This window comes from Lissotriton helveticus, chromosome 2_1, assembly GCF_964261635.1.
Source record: "Lissotriton helveticus chromosome 2_1, aLisHel1.1, whole genome shotgun sequence".
NCBI lineage: Eukaryota > Metazoa > Chordata > Amphibia > Caudata > Salamandridae > Lissotriton > Lissotriton helveticus.
This window is the reverse complement of record NC_136059.1, coordinates 1,729,179,422-1,729,196,533: the sequence shown is the minus strand read 5'-3', so window position 1 is coordinate 1,729,196,533 and position 17,112 is coordinate 1,729,179,422. Positions and strand designations below refer to the sequence as shown.

The 17,112-nt window shown below is 42.7% G+C and overlaps 1 protein-coding gene across 2 annotated transcripts in view; it reads left to right on the top strand.

The window, feature by feature from the left end:
• Positions 1–17,112, top strand: part of FSD1L (fibronectin type III and SPRY domain containing 1 like) — a 377,078-nt gene that overhangs the window by 211,953 nt on the left and 148,013 nt on the right. For both annotated transcript variants that reach the window (XM_078676672.1, XM_078676671.1), the window contains exon 8: positions 8,282–8,380. In XM_078676672.1, coding sequence (XP_078532798.1) covers positions 8,282–8,380 — 99 coding nt within the window. The remainder of the gene's footprint in view (positions 1–8,281; positions 8,381–17,112) is intronic.

The following is a 17,112-nucleotide window of genomic DNA, read 5'->3' as shown; positions in this document are numbered from 1 at the left end:
ATTAGCACGATAGCAGCATTTAATGGAGGAAAAACATATTAGACTGACATTTCAAAGAATAATCAATTAGCATGAGTTAGACAAAATGATCAGTTTCTTCAAACCCTAAGTTCTAATTTCCCTGTCTAAAACTCGCTCCATCTAAAAGGAAAAGTCATTAAGGCCTATTATTCTTATGTGCGCCAAATGTCCGTCAGCACGTCACGCCCTTCAGGATTCGGAATGCGAGCAGCACCCTCCTGCCCATGGGGGCAATTTTTATACCTTTCTAACTAGCTAATCTCACCAAAAAGTATTCTTTTCTCAACCATCCGGAGTCCGGATTGGTTGACAGATGTCAGTCCATATGAGATCACCTCCTTTTCAATCCAAAGTTAAACTTTTCTAAAACACCATTGTCCACTTTCTCACGAGACCATTAGCTTCCTCGGAAATGCAACAATATTTGAAACAGTCCGTTGCTTCCTTGGAAGGTCTGCCACATCCTGTGTGTCCTTGATTTTGTCACTTGCAGAGCTCATCTTGCACAACCAATTTTATTATTTATTTCTCTGTGCTCAGCTCTTCACGACAGGATTCCAAACATTTATTTTCAAAACGCTAGGCCTCAAGCCTAAGGCCTCCCTCATGGAGAACTAGTATTTAAAGAAACACAAGACATCAATTAATTAGAGCATTGAAAACCCTTCTGTTACCCACCCCCTTTACTAATTATTAACCCGTTAATCAAAATTACCTAACAAAAGCTGAAGCACATAGAGTTTACAAACTCATGCCACAAAAAAGACAAAAAGACTTAACATAAGCACACAAAATAAGCACATGCCATTTAATAAAACAGCCACATTTAATATTGACAGACAATAGACAAGGTTAATTAATTATTTTCACAAACTTGCAGATTGCAACATATAGCACATATGTTAATCCCCTGTGTCATGTAATGCATTTTAATCTAGGTTGATTAGTAAATTTCATTCACAAGCTTATTAATATGATTATATTATGGAAGTTTAACTTCGCGAGTCAGAATAAAATATCACTCTGAACCTCGCTCCATCAAGGGCCACCAGGAAGTGTCCCAGATGTGTTTGGCTTCTCCGAGGAGCAGGATCTCGGTTTTGTCTGCATTTAGTTTTAGGGAGTGATCTGCCATCCAGTTAGCCATTTTGGTATGGCAGCTGTTGAGTTTTGTTTTGATATCTTCATGCCCCTTCCCTAGAGTGATTGTAAGTTGTGTGTTATCCGCGTAGGAGCATACACCAAAACGCCATTTTGTTCCAATTTGTGCCAAAGGTGATAAATAGGCATTGAACTGCGTGGGGCTGAAGGATGCTCCCTGCGGGACACACCATTTCAGTTGTTTAGGTTTGGATGAGAAGGCTCCTATTAGTACTGTTTGCGTTCTGTTATGCAGAAAAGATATAAATATATATAACACCTACTGGCGGTCGCCAGTAGGTATATATAGTTAGGACCTAGTTAACATAGGAAATCCGCAACATTCTATTTGGAATAACTTTAGTGTCGATTGAGGAAATTGCGTGCAGTTTTCCTAAATTTTGGCCAGCTTAGTTCTGCTCCTTCACTGAAAGTTTTGGGGGTATTCGTCAAGCGGGGGCTGAGACAAAAGGGGTGTCCCAAAACGTGTTTTCCCCATGTTAATTTCCATAGGACGATTAGATGCGGCTACAGCCCGAACGGAATTACACCAAACTTGGCAAAATGGTTGGGACTGGTATGCAGAAGTGCCTTTTCTATATTTGGTGAAAATCCCTCCAGTAGTTCCTGAGAAAATCAAAAGAGAGAAAATATATATATCTATAGCAGCTTACTGTAAGCTTACCTTTCTGAGCACGAGCTGCATGCTGATTGGCTGTCAACTGTCTGTCAACACTCCAAACCAGAAACTGTTGGCAGCCATCTTGGGACCAATATACATGATAGCACCTCATTAAAAAGCATTGCAGTTAATAGAAGGTTTTAAGACTTTAGTTACATTATAAATCATTTGTTGATAGTACCATACTAATTTTAAGAATTGTGGTGTGTTCTAAGGTGATTTTACCATGTGAAAAAGCCTTCTGCTGGGATATCATGAATCATGTTTGAAAGAAAACTATTATCTCATGCTTTTCCCACAGTGGTTTGGAAGGGGATCTATAAGCTAAGCTGAAAGCATATTTTCTGTAAATTCACATTATCTTTCTCAGTCATGTGAGAATCAAGTCTGACATTCTCAGTAAAACATGTACATCCAACAAGGACAGAGACTGTCAGTTGATTCCTTTGTGTTCTACTGCAGCTTCCCAGAGTGTTCTAAAGAACAACTAGAGCGCTAACAGTCCTACTTATTACAAAGGTATGGCACACCTGAAGCCATCTTGATTGGAATAAAGTGGTAACTCTTAAAACATTTAATTTAAAAAGGAACAAAATGAGGGGGTATATTTTGCCATAGAAAGTATGATTAGTGCTGCAGAAATAAAAATTACGGCACATTTTGAGCGACTTCTCAAATACTCTTCTATTTCATTAAAAAATTCGGGCATGCAGTCTCCCAAGATGGCCACCAGAGACAAAAGAGCCCAAATGTAGCCCAAATATCACCCAGATGTAGCCCAAGTATAGCCCAATGACAGAATGTCCCAGAGTGTTCTAAAGAACAACTAGAGCGCTAACAGTCTTACTTATGACAAAAGTATGGCACACCAGAAGCCATCTTGATTGGAATGAAGTGGTAAGTCTGAAAACATTTAATTTAAAAAGGAACAAAATGAGGGGGTTCATTTTGCCATAGAAAGTATGGTTAGTGCTTCAGAAAGAAAAATTAGGGCACATTTTGAGTGACTTCTCAAATCCTCTTCTATTTCATTAAAAGAATTCTGACATGCAGACTGAAACATGCACTTTGAATACCAACAGCAGACTTCCCTGGTGAGCATTCGATTTACTACAGAGATCTAATGAGCAACTAGAGTGCTAACATTCAGAATTTATGGCAAATGTGTGACACATCTGAATGCCTTCTTGATGGAACCAAAGTAAACCAGCATTGAAAATGCAATAGATCTCGCCCTCGTTTAAGTTAAAGCCATTCTGTTTGTAATGAGGTGGCTTTTTAGCTTTGCTTTTATTTGTGTTTTTCAAACTTTCATGTAAATAACATGCATATGTATGCATATATGTATATGTATGCATGCATTTATATTTGTATTTATATAGATATGCAGATTATATATGTTTATATATATGTATGTATATATATATATATATGTATATATATACACACACATACATGTATATATAAATGCATATGCATATATATATGTGGATATGTGTGCGTGTAGAGAGAGGTAGAGAGTGAGTAGTAGAGAGTAGAGCGTAGTAGAGCGTAGTAGAGAGCAGTAGAGAGTAGTAGAGTAGCAGAGAGTGAGTAGTAGAGTGTAGTAGAGAGTGAGTAGTAGAGTGAGTAGTAGAGTGAGTAGTAGAGTGAGTAGTAGAGTGAGTAGTAGAGTGAGTAGTAGAGAGTGAGTAGTAGAGAGTGGGTAGTAGAGAGTGAGTAGTAGAGAGTGAGTAGTAGAGAGTGAGTAGTAGAGAGTGGGTAGTAGAGAGTGGGTAGTAGAGAGTGGGTAGTAGAGAGTGGGTAGTAGAGAGTGGGTAGTAGAGAGTGGGTAGTAGAGAGTGGGTAGTAGAGAGTGGGTAGTAGAGAGTGGGTAGTAGAGAGTGGGTAGTAGAGAGTGTAGTAAAGAGTGAGAGTGGTGGAGTGAGAGTGGTGGAGTGAGAGTGGTGGAGTGAGAGTGGTGGAGTGAGAGTGGTGGAGTGAGAGTGGTGGAGTGAGAGTAGTAGAGAGTAGTAGAGAGTAGTGGAGAATATTCCAAAGTTTGGCACAGCACCACTTGCACAACAAGTCCAATCAAATCATATCACTTAGAGTCCTTATTGAAGCGCTGAATCTTGGTGTATATTCAAATGCTTTTATTTTCCTTAAGTTTATGTACCACTGCCAGCCGACGCGTTTCGTTCTGTACAACAGAACTTCTTCAGGGCGTTCTTATTTCCTTCAAGTTATGTCAGTATCCTGTTGTCATATAACTAGATATTTCTTCCAAATGTTAGACGAGACGTAAGTACATTCTTATTCAAAGTGACTAGGTATCAATTTTACCCACACAATTCGGGCAGACTTGAGTAATTTATAGCATCCTCAAAGTCAGTCTTTCAAAAATTCCAAATTATAGGACATGATAATCCAAATCCAAATGTTTCTCAAGAAAAGTCATTTTCAATCGTTCGGAATATCGCGATTCCTTGTGGGACCCCCTGAGCAGGCCTAGGGGGTCAGGGTGCTTCTACCCTGCTCCCTTTGCGTGTTTTGCACTTTTGTTTCACTGCTTTCTTGTGCCTTCGGTCTACCGAGGCACAAGATGGCTGCCGACACTTCCTGGTTTGGAGTGTTGACAGACAGTGGCAGCCAATCAGCATGCCTTCCCAAGAAAGCTGCATGCTCATTGGCTGTCAACACTTCTAACCAGGAAGTGTTGGCATCCATCTTGTGCTCGATAGACAAAGGCAAAAGAAAGCAAAAAAAAACAAACGTGAAGAATACAAAAAGGGGGCAGGGTAGATACACCCTGACACCCTAGGCCTGCCCAGGTGGTGGGTCCCACAAGAATAAAAAAGGACCACTTTTTTTTTTTTTAAACTTGGTTTGTTTTTAAAAAAATTACCTCACGGCGGGACCAAATTGCGGGGGCATTGTGATAAAGAAGTGTGGGGGGTCCACAATCCCCCCCCCCCCACACTTCCCCGGGGACTGCCGCCCCCGGGGCAAAGCAACGCAGCCCCTTGGCGCATACTGGAGGCTCCTGGTGGGAGAGTTGGCCCCCAGGGACCCCCAGTATGCAAAGGGAATTAGTTCCTACTCTGCAAACACGCCAGGGGTTGTGCTGCAGAGAGGTGTAAAAAAGAGTGTGGCCTCATTACACCTCTCTGCAATGCAGCCCCCTGGCGCATACTGCAGGTTCCAGGTGGGCTAGTTGGCCCCCAGGGACCCCCAGTATGCAAGGGGAATTAGTTCCCCCTCTGCAAACGCTCCAGGGGTTGCGCTGCAAAGTGTTGTAAAAAGCGGGCGTTCCCTCTGAACACCTGCCTGCAAACATTTAGTAAATCAGTATAATAAAACCCCCAAATTAATACATTTAAAAATTGTCATTTAAAAAACCGTTGAAATTCAATGACAAAACCATAGGTTTCAGGCCTTGTATAGTTAGGAATTAGCATTTAAAAAACCTTGCAAATTCACTGAAAAAACCATAGGTTTCAGGCATTATATAGTTAGGAATTAGCATTTAAAAAACCTTGCAAATTCACTGAAAAAACCATAGGTTTCAGGCCTTATATAGTTAGGAATTAGCATTTTAAAAAACCTTGCAAATTCACTGAAAAAACCATAGGTTTCAGGCCTTATATAGTTAGGAATTAGCATTTTAAAAACCTTGCAAATTCACTGAAAAAACCATAGGTTTCAGGCCTTATATAGTTAGGAATTAGCATTTTAAAAACCTTGCAAATTCACTGAAAAAACCATAGGTTTCAGGCCTTATATAGTTAGGAATTAGCATTTTAAAAACCTTGCAAATTCACTGAAAAAACCATAGGTTTCAGGCCTTATATAGTTAGGAATTAGCATTTTAAAAACCTTGCAAATTCACTGAAAAAACCATAGGTTTCAGGCCTTATATAGTTAGGAATTAGCATTTTAAAACCCTTGCAAATTCAGTGAAAAAACCATAGGTTTCAGGCCTTATATAGTTAGGAATTAGCTTTTACAAAACCTTTGAAATTCACTCAAAAAACTATAAGTTTTAGGGGTGTTATAGTTAGCTGGACATTTCACTCATACAAAACCTTTGAAATTGCTCCTATATAGTTAGTTGTACTAACTATATTTCGCGCACCCGCAATCCACTGCTGATGATGTCACATATTACACCATTCATGGCATGGTCGGTGACATCACTGATGACATCTCAAATGACATCAATGATGACATCACTGATGACATCATCCACGTGACAATCACATACACCTTTTCATACACTAGTAAAATCTTTCATCACTCTTTGTAAAATACAGAGTATCATATTTGAATCCATTGACACAGCGATACAAGTATTAAAAAACCCACTCATTGATTCCTAGATGTATACACACATCTAATCACTTACCTGTAGATTCACTCATACATGCTGTCAATGAAAAATAGAACACTATCAAAAATACTTATACACCTATATCAACATTACACACCAGCACACAACCTATTCACATATGAAGTTATCCTACTCACTTATGCAAACAATGGATCATACTTACATACTTAGTTAGCAAAACACTTATACAAACACCACTTCATCTATTCATTTAGATAGTAAGTCATACTTAGTGAATTATAAAATCATTATTACAAGTATACAGTTATCCATACAGTCACTCACACAATCATTGAGTCTTATGTATACTTATTTATATACAACTGACACATACTCTGCCTTTTATTTTTCTAGTTTGTTGGACATGTACCATTGAGAAATATATTTGCTCATCACCACACCCATACAGATATTCACTCACCCAAACCACTGTTAGAACATGTAGTTTTAACTTCATATATCTACTGAATCAACTATTCACACATCTTTGGGCAGTCACACACCCTCTACCGAACCACACACACATTCACTCTCCCATACAGATACTCAATTAACTAATCAATAACTAATATAGACTTTCACATAGCTAGTAACCAGCTGGAGAACCAGTTTACACAACAACTGACAAAGTGATACAGATATTCACACAGTTTAGTCACTATCCACTATATTTAGTGAGACATTATAAATTCGTCAAGTAAACAGTCAATTACACTGCTACTAAATCCTCCATCCAAATATTTATTTATATATATCCACTCATTCTTCAATGTAAATTGCTATATATATAATGCATATTTAAATAACGAAGCAAACCACATTCACTGGATGATGTCATCAGTGATGTCATCAGTGATGTCATTTGAGATGTCATCAGTGATGTCACTGACCATGTCATGAATGATCTAATATGTGACATCATCAGCAGTGGATTGCGGGTGCGCGTAATATAGTTAGTACAACTAACTATATAGGAGCAATTTCATTGGTTTTGTATGAGTAAAATGTCCAGCTAACTATAACACCACTAAAACTTATAGTTTTTTGAGTGAATTTCAAAGGTTTTTTAAAAACTAATTCCTAACTATATAACTCCTGAAACCTATGTTTTTTTTCAGTGAATTTCAAAGGTTTTTTTAAATGCTAATTCCTAACTATATAAGGCCTGAAACCTATGGTTTTTTTCAGTGAATTTGCAAGGTTTTTTTTAAATGCGCTTATATATATATATATATATATATATATATATATATATATATATATATATATATATATATATATATATATATATATATATTGCAATTGTATATAGTGCTTTACAAGAGAACCAAATTCCATAATACATGTTTTGAGGCACAGGGTGATTTGCCCACAACCAAGGGGTGTTGAACTGAGGATAGTATTTGAATCTGGTCCCCCAGTTTCAAAGTCAGCAACTCTAGCCTCTATGCCACATCTCCTGAGACTAATTTAACACGGACTACTTTGGATGTGCTGGAGGCAGTACGTACAGAAACTTGCCTTTGTTTGGCAGCATGTGGCTCTAGTCCCATCAGCATTGTTGTGCTTTATACTAGTTGAACAGTGAGTGGCACATGAAGGTAGAAGAAGCAGCGCATTCTTGGTTGTGGTTGCTATTTGCTATTTAACAGTGTGCAGATGGCTTTTCGGTATAGGCTATATTGTCTCGTACATAGTGGGGGGAAGAAGCTTCACAATAGTTTATGGCATTTAAAAATTAATTACTTTACGGTGACTCGCCAATGCAAGTGCATCTTACATGAATCTGTCATTCGACCACCAGTCTTAACCATGTTCTGTGTACTGCACCACCAGTTTTCTATGCCGCCTGTCCTGTTGGAACAAGCCTGAATGATACTGAAAGGCTCTTCCACTCTGCACACTTTTCTGACTGGTGTTTATGCTTTATCACACTACGTATGGGTGCTGTTCCTCCTGTGACCTACTTCCTGTTGCACTCTTGCCAAATAAAATTGCTTTTTTGTACAGTGATGGCATATTAGGATTTTGAGTATTATTGTTTTAAAATAACATTTGTATTGCAGGACTTCGGTTTGACTCAAAGTACATGAACTTCCGAGTACGTGCCTGTAATAAGGCGGTGGCTGGGGATTGCTCTGATCCAGTGACGCTGGAGACCAAAGGTAACTTACTGCAAGCTGTGTGAGATAGCTACTAAGGGCTTGATAACTTGAAGATGAAGCCAGAATGTCTACAAGACTAGACATCCTTTCATTAAGAAAGACATTACTTCTATTGGGTGTAACAGCATAGTGTGTGTATTTATTGTAACATGAATGATATAGGATGCAATTGAATTCCCCTATGAAAGAAATGACGACTCATTACTTCTATTGCGGATAACAAGCGCTTCTGGAAAGAAATGAAAACATGGCTGTTTGACCAGAAAAAACGCTAGTTGGTATGACTCCCAGTCTCTGGAATCTCCGCAAGCGCCATGAGACCTACCAGTGATATGTGCGCTATACAAGTTTCTCTGCCATGACTTAACTTCATTCTTGACTTCAGTACCCAACTTCGTCATCACAAATGATGCCTCCTTGCAAGGCTGGGGCGGCCACTTGCAGGACCTGCAAATCCAAGGAAGTAGTAAAGACTTAAAAAATAAATGCGTATCAATCATCTGAAACTAAAAGCAATATCTCTTACCCTATAAGCTTTTCTTTCATGAATAGCAGGAGCTACCATGCTGGTACACCCAGACAATATGGCCAGCGTGTATTATATCAACAAGCAAAGGGGTTATAAGATCACTAACCCTACATCAGGAAGCCCAAAAGCTTTAGAACTGCCTAACAGCCCACAAAATATCTCTGAAAGCTGAGCACCTGTCAGTAGTGAACAACAACTTAGCGGACACTCTCCGCAGAACCAGAGACAGTTACCAAGAGTGAGAACTCGTTCAGTTGGAGCTCGACAAGATATTACCATGGTGGGGCACACCAGTATTGGATCGCTTTGCGACAGACCAGAACGCCAAATGCCAGTCGATACCCACTCCCAAGGCTGGGGAGATTACTCTTTCAATGAGATGCTCTGGGATTTATGCATACGTTTTCCCCCTTTCCCTCTCATCCAGAGGTTTCTTCTCAAAATGAAAATGGAGCACTGTTGCCTCATTCTAATGGCTAACAAATGGCCCAGACGGCATTGGTTTACAGCGCTCCTACTGTTGTCGGCGTCCAATCCCATCCGCCTAATGGCGAATTAAACACTTTTAATTTTACAGCCAGAACTAGCATGTCTCCAATTGCACGTATGGTTCCTGAAGTCTGCCAGTTCCAAGGATTAGATATCCCTCAGGGGTGTAGGGAGATTTTATCCAAGGCAAGAGCGGAAGCTACAAACAAGATATATACATTAAAATGGAAGCAATTCTGTTCATGGTGTCAACAATCTAGCCTGAATCTATTGGAAGGATCACCTGAACAGATTCTGCCCTACCTCCTATCGCTAGCTAGATCAGGATTGGTACATGCGTCTGGTGTTCACCTAGCCACAGTTGCAAGGGACAGACACCCCGCGCATTCTCTATCTCTGTTCCACGAGAATAGTCAAACAGTTCATGAAGGGGTTGTTCAGAGCTTTCCCCCCATTATGAGCTCCTCCCCCAGAATGGCATCTCAACCTGGTTCTCTCGCAGCTTATGAAGCCTCCATTCGAGCCCATTCATAAGGCATATGTGCAATTTCTCATGTGGAAGGTCGCTTTGCTGTGGGCGCTTACTCCAACTAGAAGAGTCAGCGAAATTCAGACTATCACAAAACAGGAACCGTTTTTTCGTTTCACTAATGATTATGTCCTTCTCAGAACAAACCCAAGATTCATCCCCAATTTTCCATCGCAATTTCATCTCAATGAACCTGTCATACTTTGTACTTTTTTTCCCAAACCCGGCATCTCCAGTATTTATTCCCACGTGTGCTAAAAAATCTGAGGGACTCAGCCTCTGTTGGGAGTGGTCTAGAGGGTGCTGTTGCCTGATTGTTACAGTTCAAGTTTGGTCTTTTAAATTTTTTTTTTAAGAACATAGAAAGGCTGTTATATTGACTTTGCATTGCCATTATAGCCTATGATATTGATGCATACTACTTTACTATGTTACCGTTGGACTCCCACTTCGACGACTGGGAATGATTCAGGCATGTGAATCTTTGAAAGATACCAATACTTGAACTGCAGTTACAGGTAAGTAACTTATATTCTTATTGCCACGGATGAAAAGGCCATAACTCTTAACGAAAGATGTGTTTCTGTTATTCGATTTAAAATGTTTTAGTCTACTTGCGTGTTTTTGAGTTTTGTAAGCAAGTTTCTCCTTAGGTTGTCCTCCATTGTGTGTTCTGCCTTTATTCTTTGTAACGAAACAACATTAGAGGGCAGACTGTGCATTCTGCTGGTTTATTACAACAAAGTTGCCCTCCAACTTCTCTTATTGTTTTATTTCTAAACATTTTTTAAGTGAAGAGGAAGACTTTCCGGTAAGGCTTCCTTGCCTGCCAACCTCGGATCCAGGATGCCCATCCTCTGTGATATTGAAAGCAATGAAACGCTGTACTCCTTTAAAATGTGTTTATACACTCACTATTTCAATTTCAAGCACAGGCTGTTTTACTTTATAACATTGCCCACAGACAGTACTCTGTCGCATCTGGTTGATAATGAGTGTGGCCACCTTGAAGTAGTTCCTCCTTGTGCTGGTACTCTTGTTGGCTCTTGCTGCTTTGTGAGTGGGTTGGAGAGGTGCTTGAGGCATCTGTGGAAGAACTCATTTTTATGATGTTCTGACTACTGTATATTAGTTTCAAGAGATCATGGTATGGTGAAGGGTATCTTGTACAGTAATGGTAAACAACCTTGACCCCGCATCCATCACCCCAAACGTGTTGTAACAACGCATACCATTACCCCGCAAGTCGTAACAACGACTTGCAGAGGGGGGAAAAGGTGTTGGATTTAAAATCCAACACCTTCCCTACTGTCCGCACAGACTGGAGTTGGAATAGTAAATTATACTATTCCAACATCCAGTGCCCCCTCCGCAAGTCGTTGTTATGACTTGCAGAGTAGTGGTATGAGTTGTTACAATGCGGTCGTTGTAACGACCGCGTTGTAACAACATGCGGGGTAACTTGATACGGGGACTAGAGGCATATTCCCAGTAATCTATCTTTTAAATATGTAATTTATTATCCTTGCAAAGGCATCTACGTTCCTTGAACTTTAAAGTCATGTGGTGGTCCTGTTTATTAATCACACAAAAAGAGCACTGTTTGACGTGTGTGCCTCAGTTGATGTGGTCTTGATTTAATGTTTACACATCTGTACCATACACTCCGATCCTCATTGTGTTGCTTCTATGGAATATCCACGCGTTTGTCCGCATATATACCTATTGCTTCCCTTCTCGCAATCTGCACATTACTTCTCCTCTGCCACATGCGTTGCATGCATGTCTGATTGTCAGCATTTGGAGTCTAGCGTAAGACTGCTTCTCAGGTTATATTAATTGTCCATTGTTGCTACTGCTGCTTGAAGCCTGTTTTAGGGCCTGCATCTCCTCTGACTGTCCTTTTTTTTCTCTATATGTGGTGTTTTCCTCCTTCAGGTGAGCCCTTTTCTGTTGTGGGCCCACATCTTTCCTCATCCCAGGCTCCACTGTACCCCCTGCATTTCCTACCAGCCCTGGTCACCCTTTCTGACCTGCTAGGCATGCCTTGCGTTAGCACCTGGCTGCACTGAGAGAACTTGTCTTCGTTCCAGTAGCGGACGGAAACATTAACATATGGTGGGGCGCAATGCCCAAAAAACTCACCATACATATGTTGCCTTTGCTGACCACAGGGCCTGGTCACCATCTCTCTCTTCTGCTGGCGTTCTCTTCAGCGTCTAGGGACAGAAAGGGAGGGACTTCCTCCCTTGTGCCACGTGAATCCAACCAATCCTAGAGCTTCAACGCAGCTCCAGGATTGGTTGGAGCCGGCTAACCCAGCGATCATTTTTAGGCTGGGGCCTGCGGCTGCAATCCCTCGACCCTGGGATTGCAGGCTCTGAAGTGTGCACGTCAGATTGCCTGGCTGTAGGCATCCGGTCAACCTGCTGTGCGCACTGGCAGGAGGCTAAAGTAATAGTCCAATTGCTATAATCGGCCTCGTGCTGTGGCAGCGCGAACCTACTACACATAATAAAATGTTACTTATTACCATTATATTAATGTGTGTGCCTGCTGTGCTGGCGGTAGGTGACGCAACACTCCTCCACCATAACTGAGTAGCTGCCGTGCTTTGTTCCTCTGCTGACCTCAAGAAAATCTGGAAAAGCAGCAGCTAAGATTAACTGTACTCTGTTGCAAAAGCAGCTAGAAGCCTAATTTTTTTACGGGCTGCAACTTGATATGTCTGTCCTTTTCTTCTTCTATTTGTATCGTTTTCCTCCGTGAGGTGGGCCCTATCTCCTTCTGTGCTAGTTATACCCTACCTTTCCCTCATCCTGGGCACCACTGTACCCCCACCCACTTCTGCTGCTCCTTGCTGTGGACACCCTTAGTGTAGGCCTTTCTTTAGCTGGTGGTGGTGGTGTGAGAGAACTTTTCTTATTGACTCTCCTGATTTCGAGGCCAATTTAAAAAGTAGGAGCAGAGTGCTCCTCTTGCAGAAGGGTAGCACAAGACCGACCAATTTATTTTTCCTTATTTTTGAACAGCAACCTTCCTGACTCTTCACAACTTTTCAGATCTCACTCACCCTTCCCTGTGCAGGATGCAGATCAGGCTCGGGACTGAGCCTTGACACAACTAGAAAGAAAAAAAAAATAGACTTACCGCATGGGTGCTCGTCTGTCTTTGGGAGCACGAGAAAGACTTGGGTCAAGAACCCCGGCTTCATTCGGCCCAGCGGGAGTAGGTGAAATCTGGACCTTTTAAAGACTGCGTAGTCTTTGTGAAAAACAAGGAATCAAGCTTAGCAACCTTGTTTTTCACATTCATGAGGTGTATTTGTATAGCAGTAGGCAGCATCTGTGCCTTAAAAAAGGTTGATGGCTACCAGTCATGTCATCCTCTCCCATTCTTTCCCATTTACCAACATTATATTCATTTGATTGCTTCTTTGCCCTGCCAGTGTTGCCATATGAATTACTTTGACTTCTCAAATTATCCCCTAACTTTGGCGCACACAGCACAGCACTGCCTTCGGGCTAGAATTTTGCTGTGGAGCTGCCAATATATTTAATTCTAACTATAATTCTGTTTTGTGCACCTATCGTGCACATCTCCTCTCCACCTGGACAACAAAATACTTCCGACATAGGATCACAGCATTCGCATCAATCTGCAACCACGCAGGACCCACCCCCCCTCCTCACCATATAGCATGCTACCCGTCTGAAAATTAATTTTGGCGCTTCACATTGAGATATGAAGCGCTATATAAATGGTACACTATAATATCACGGACTCTTCCTTGTTTATTGGATAGACCACTTGTTAATATGTCATTTTTAAATTCAATACAATAAAAATGCGGGTTCAGCATGATGGAACTCTTTGCAAACGTGCCGGCTTGTATGCCCTTGTGGTGGTACCTGGAGGGAAGAATCCAGAACAGACCTCACCTGCCGACGCCTGCGCATTCCTGCCGCACATCACCGGGATAGCAGTCTTCAGCAAAAATGCAGCACTCGGCATTGATTGCTGGGAGCGCTGCTAGGAACAAGTGCAGTGGAGGGGAAAGTTTACCAGTTGAAAACCTCGAGAGGGAAGGCAGTAGTTTGTGTAGCTCCGCTGAAGGTGCATTCTATTTCATCATTCTACTTGTATGACCATCAGCTTGCAAGGGGGGTTGAAGGCTGTTGACGGAGAGCGGCCTCTGCCTGGTCTGTTCATTTGGACATAAGGCCTCATTCTTTGCCATGCGAATCTGAGCAGAGGCGTCCTTTGATGCTTAGACACAGTGCATGGTATGTTTTATTTATTGAACGGTTTCATTGTGATGGCATGGAACCTGATACATCGCTTGCGCCTCTTCTGCCATTGATAGCCTAGCAGTGGAGTCACCTGAGTAAATGCCTCTTCTGAATAAGAGTCTCGTACACAATGTATCCGTGTAATGTGCCTGTCTCTGAAAGAGGTATCATAAACCCATTATTTCACCTCCGTGACACTAACCAGTTGCTATGCGCGCTATTTCAAACCGCAGTCTTGAAAAAGAAATTCTAACAGCTTAGTCTGTTAGCAAATAAAATCTGATTCACTTTAGACAGTTTTTTTTATTTTTATTTCACAGCTCTTAAGGTCTCGCCTGCGTTGCAGCGCATGCGCTGCTTCGCCTTGGTGAGAACTATTGCTGTTGTGTCCAGCTTCTCTGGAAGCGGGTTGGTATCCACCCCCTGTCGCCCGTAGGCCGCGCCCACCCGGACTGGAGATTTAGCGCACGCACTGCGTCTCTTCAAACACGCGTGTTTATTTTTGCATTGCGTTTTCAGGTGAAAGCGCTATGCATGTATAAACAAGCGGCATGTCTGCGAGCGTGCATGCGCTAAATCCTCAGTCCGGGTGGGTGGGGCCTAAGGGCGACAGAGCAGGATGCGGATTCTGTGCATCATTCCCTCCCCATGCCTAGTAAGGTGCTGGCTCTGTGGGTCTCTATGGCAGTTTCCTTCCACATGGCTGTAAGTCTCTGATGCTGGGGAAGGTCTCAGCTCATGCGGTTTTCAGTGGACGTCCCCTCTCCATGCCTCTCCGGCACTGAGGAAGAGGAAGGTGCAGCGCTGACTTGCTGCCAATTCGAATTTCATCACAGTAGAAAAAACACTGCACAAAGAGCTTTGAATAGGCCCCAGGCCTGCACAATGAAGTGGGGGCTTCCTATTCAACACTGCCCCCCTCCTCTGAGTCCCGTCTGTGGGGTGTCCCTTGTGTCGCCCCCTCATACGTCACATTGGGTTCTGTCTCGATCAGCTCTCGCTCACTCCCGCCTCTTCCGAAGGTCCAACCATAACTTAGGCCTGACAGCTGGGGAAGGCTAGCTTTGCTGTCTGCACCAACCGCCCCCCTCGAGCCCTGGAGAAGAAGGGGACCCGAGCCTCCTGACCTGACCCATGGTAAGTCTGCCTGTCTGTACCTGCTGACTGCAGACCTCTGCCGCAGGAACACAACCCTTAAAATGTCCCAGATTTCTCAACTGCTTCCATCCTACCTGTACTCTCTCTCTCACTTTCCGGGTACCCCCCTTAAATCCAACTCCTCTTACTCTGTCTGTCTTTGACTACAGCACCAGCCCACTCATGCTTCGCTTGCCCTGTAATTTGCACAAACCATGCGGCCTTTTAGACGTCTGTCAATAGTGCATTAGTGAATTGTATTGTATTGTAATTGCATTAGCGCATACTATCTCTGATTAGAGGTTGAGGCACTTTGAGTGAGTAGCACACTAGTCCCAACTATGAACCCAATGTTAATGGTTAACATAGTTGTGAGAAGTTGGCCTGGTATATGATGTTCACTATTCTAGTGAGCACCTTGCACCAGTCCAAACAACCCTTATGGTGATTGGTTGCAAGTCAACCGTATGGACAAGCTATCCTAGGGGTAGCATGGACAAAAGCAGTCTTAGGCTAAACTCAAGAGGGCATGTGAAGCTAGCTGTTTTACCATATGCAATCCTTTTAATACCAAATAAAAGGACACCACACAAGTTATATATTATAAAAATATATGTATTTATTACTAGAATAATCCTCTGTACTCTTCATGAGGGCAGAAGCTCAAGCGTTAAACAAAAGAACTTAATATCATACAAAAGTTGCACAAATATGGATAGGCCCTGTTGGCCCGTAAAACCATATACTAAATTAGTGGTATAAGAACCACGTTACGAACAATGGTAAGGCCTAGGGCCTTGGAAATCGCTGGGGCTACCCTGGACTTACAGCAGTTAGGACGTGGGAGGCCCACAGCATGCGGGTGCAGTGTCTAAATGCACACGTGTGCACCAATAGAAGTCAATGGTGCGTAAAAGTTAGAAAGTTGCAGATTTGGAAGTCTTCCGACTGGACTAGTACTTAACCACTTAAAACTAGGACACTAGGGATGTAAATCTCTACAGTAGCACCATAGTACTCGCGTGACCTCACCCACAGGAAGCGGGTGCATAGGTGTCAAAGTGTGTCGGGTTTCGTCGTGGAGTTGTATGGAGCCTTGGAGAAAAGATGCTGCAGGCGACCAGGAGAAAAGAGTCCGGTTGGATCCAAGGGCGGATTGAAGATGTAGAGTACCTGAAAGCAGAGGGGACAGAGTCTGGGTCACTAGCCAGTGACCAGAGTGGAACCAGGAAGGAACCAGGCGATGTCTGGCGCAATCAGGTGGTTGTCGCGAAGCTTGTCTCTGCTGCCACGTGGACCAGGAGGCATAGACGATGACCAGGAGCTGGGCACGGACTGTCCCACGAAGGCTCTCGCTGTCGGCGGTATCTGCTTCCAGATTGGAGTCAACAAGCCTTGGCAAAGGCAACCCACGCAGTAACTGAAGAGGGCTTCTTACTCAGGCCAGCAAGTACTGAGGGGCTTCTCCTTCACAGGGAAGCAAGGGCCAGTCTGGAGCAACCAGACCAGCAGTGTAGATGTTGGGTTTCGTCGTCACAGAGGCCACTAGCCAACGGACAAGTGACCGGACAGACGCGTCGAGCAGGAAAATGCAAAAGGGCCCCACGCAGCACTCAGTGAGTGTGGAGGGGTGATCTTCGGTGCAGTTGATGCTCGGGGCTGGGGCTTCTCAATCCCCAAAGCACAGCATCGAGGGTGCCTCGGGAGCTGCACAGGAAGCGTCTCGCAGTCTTTTCAAGATGGCCGGTCCCATGTT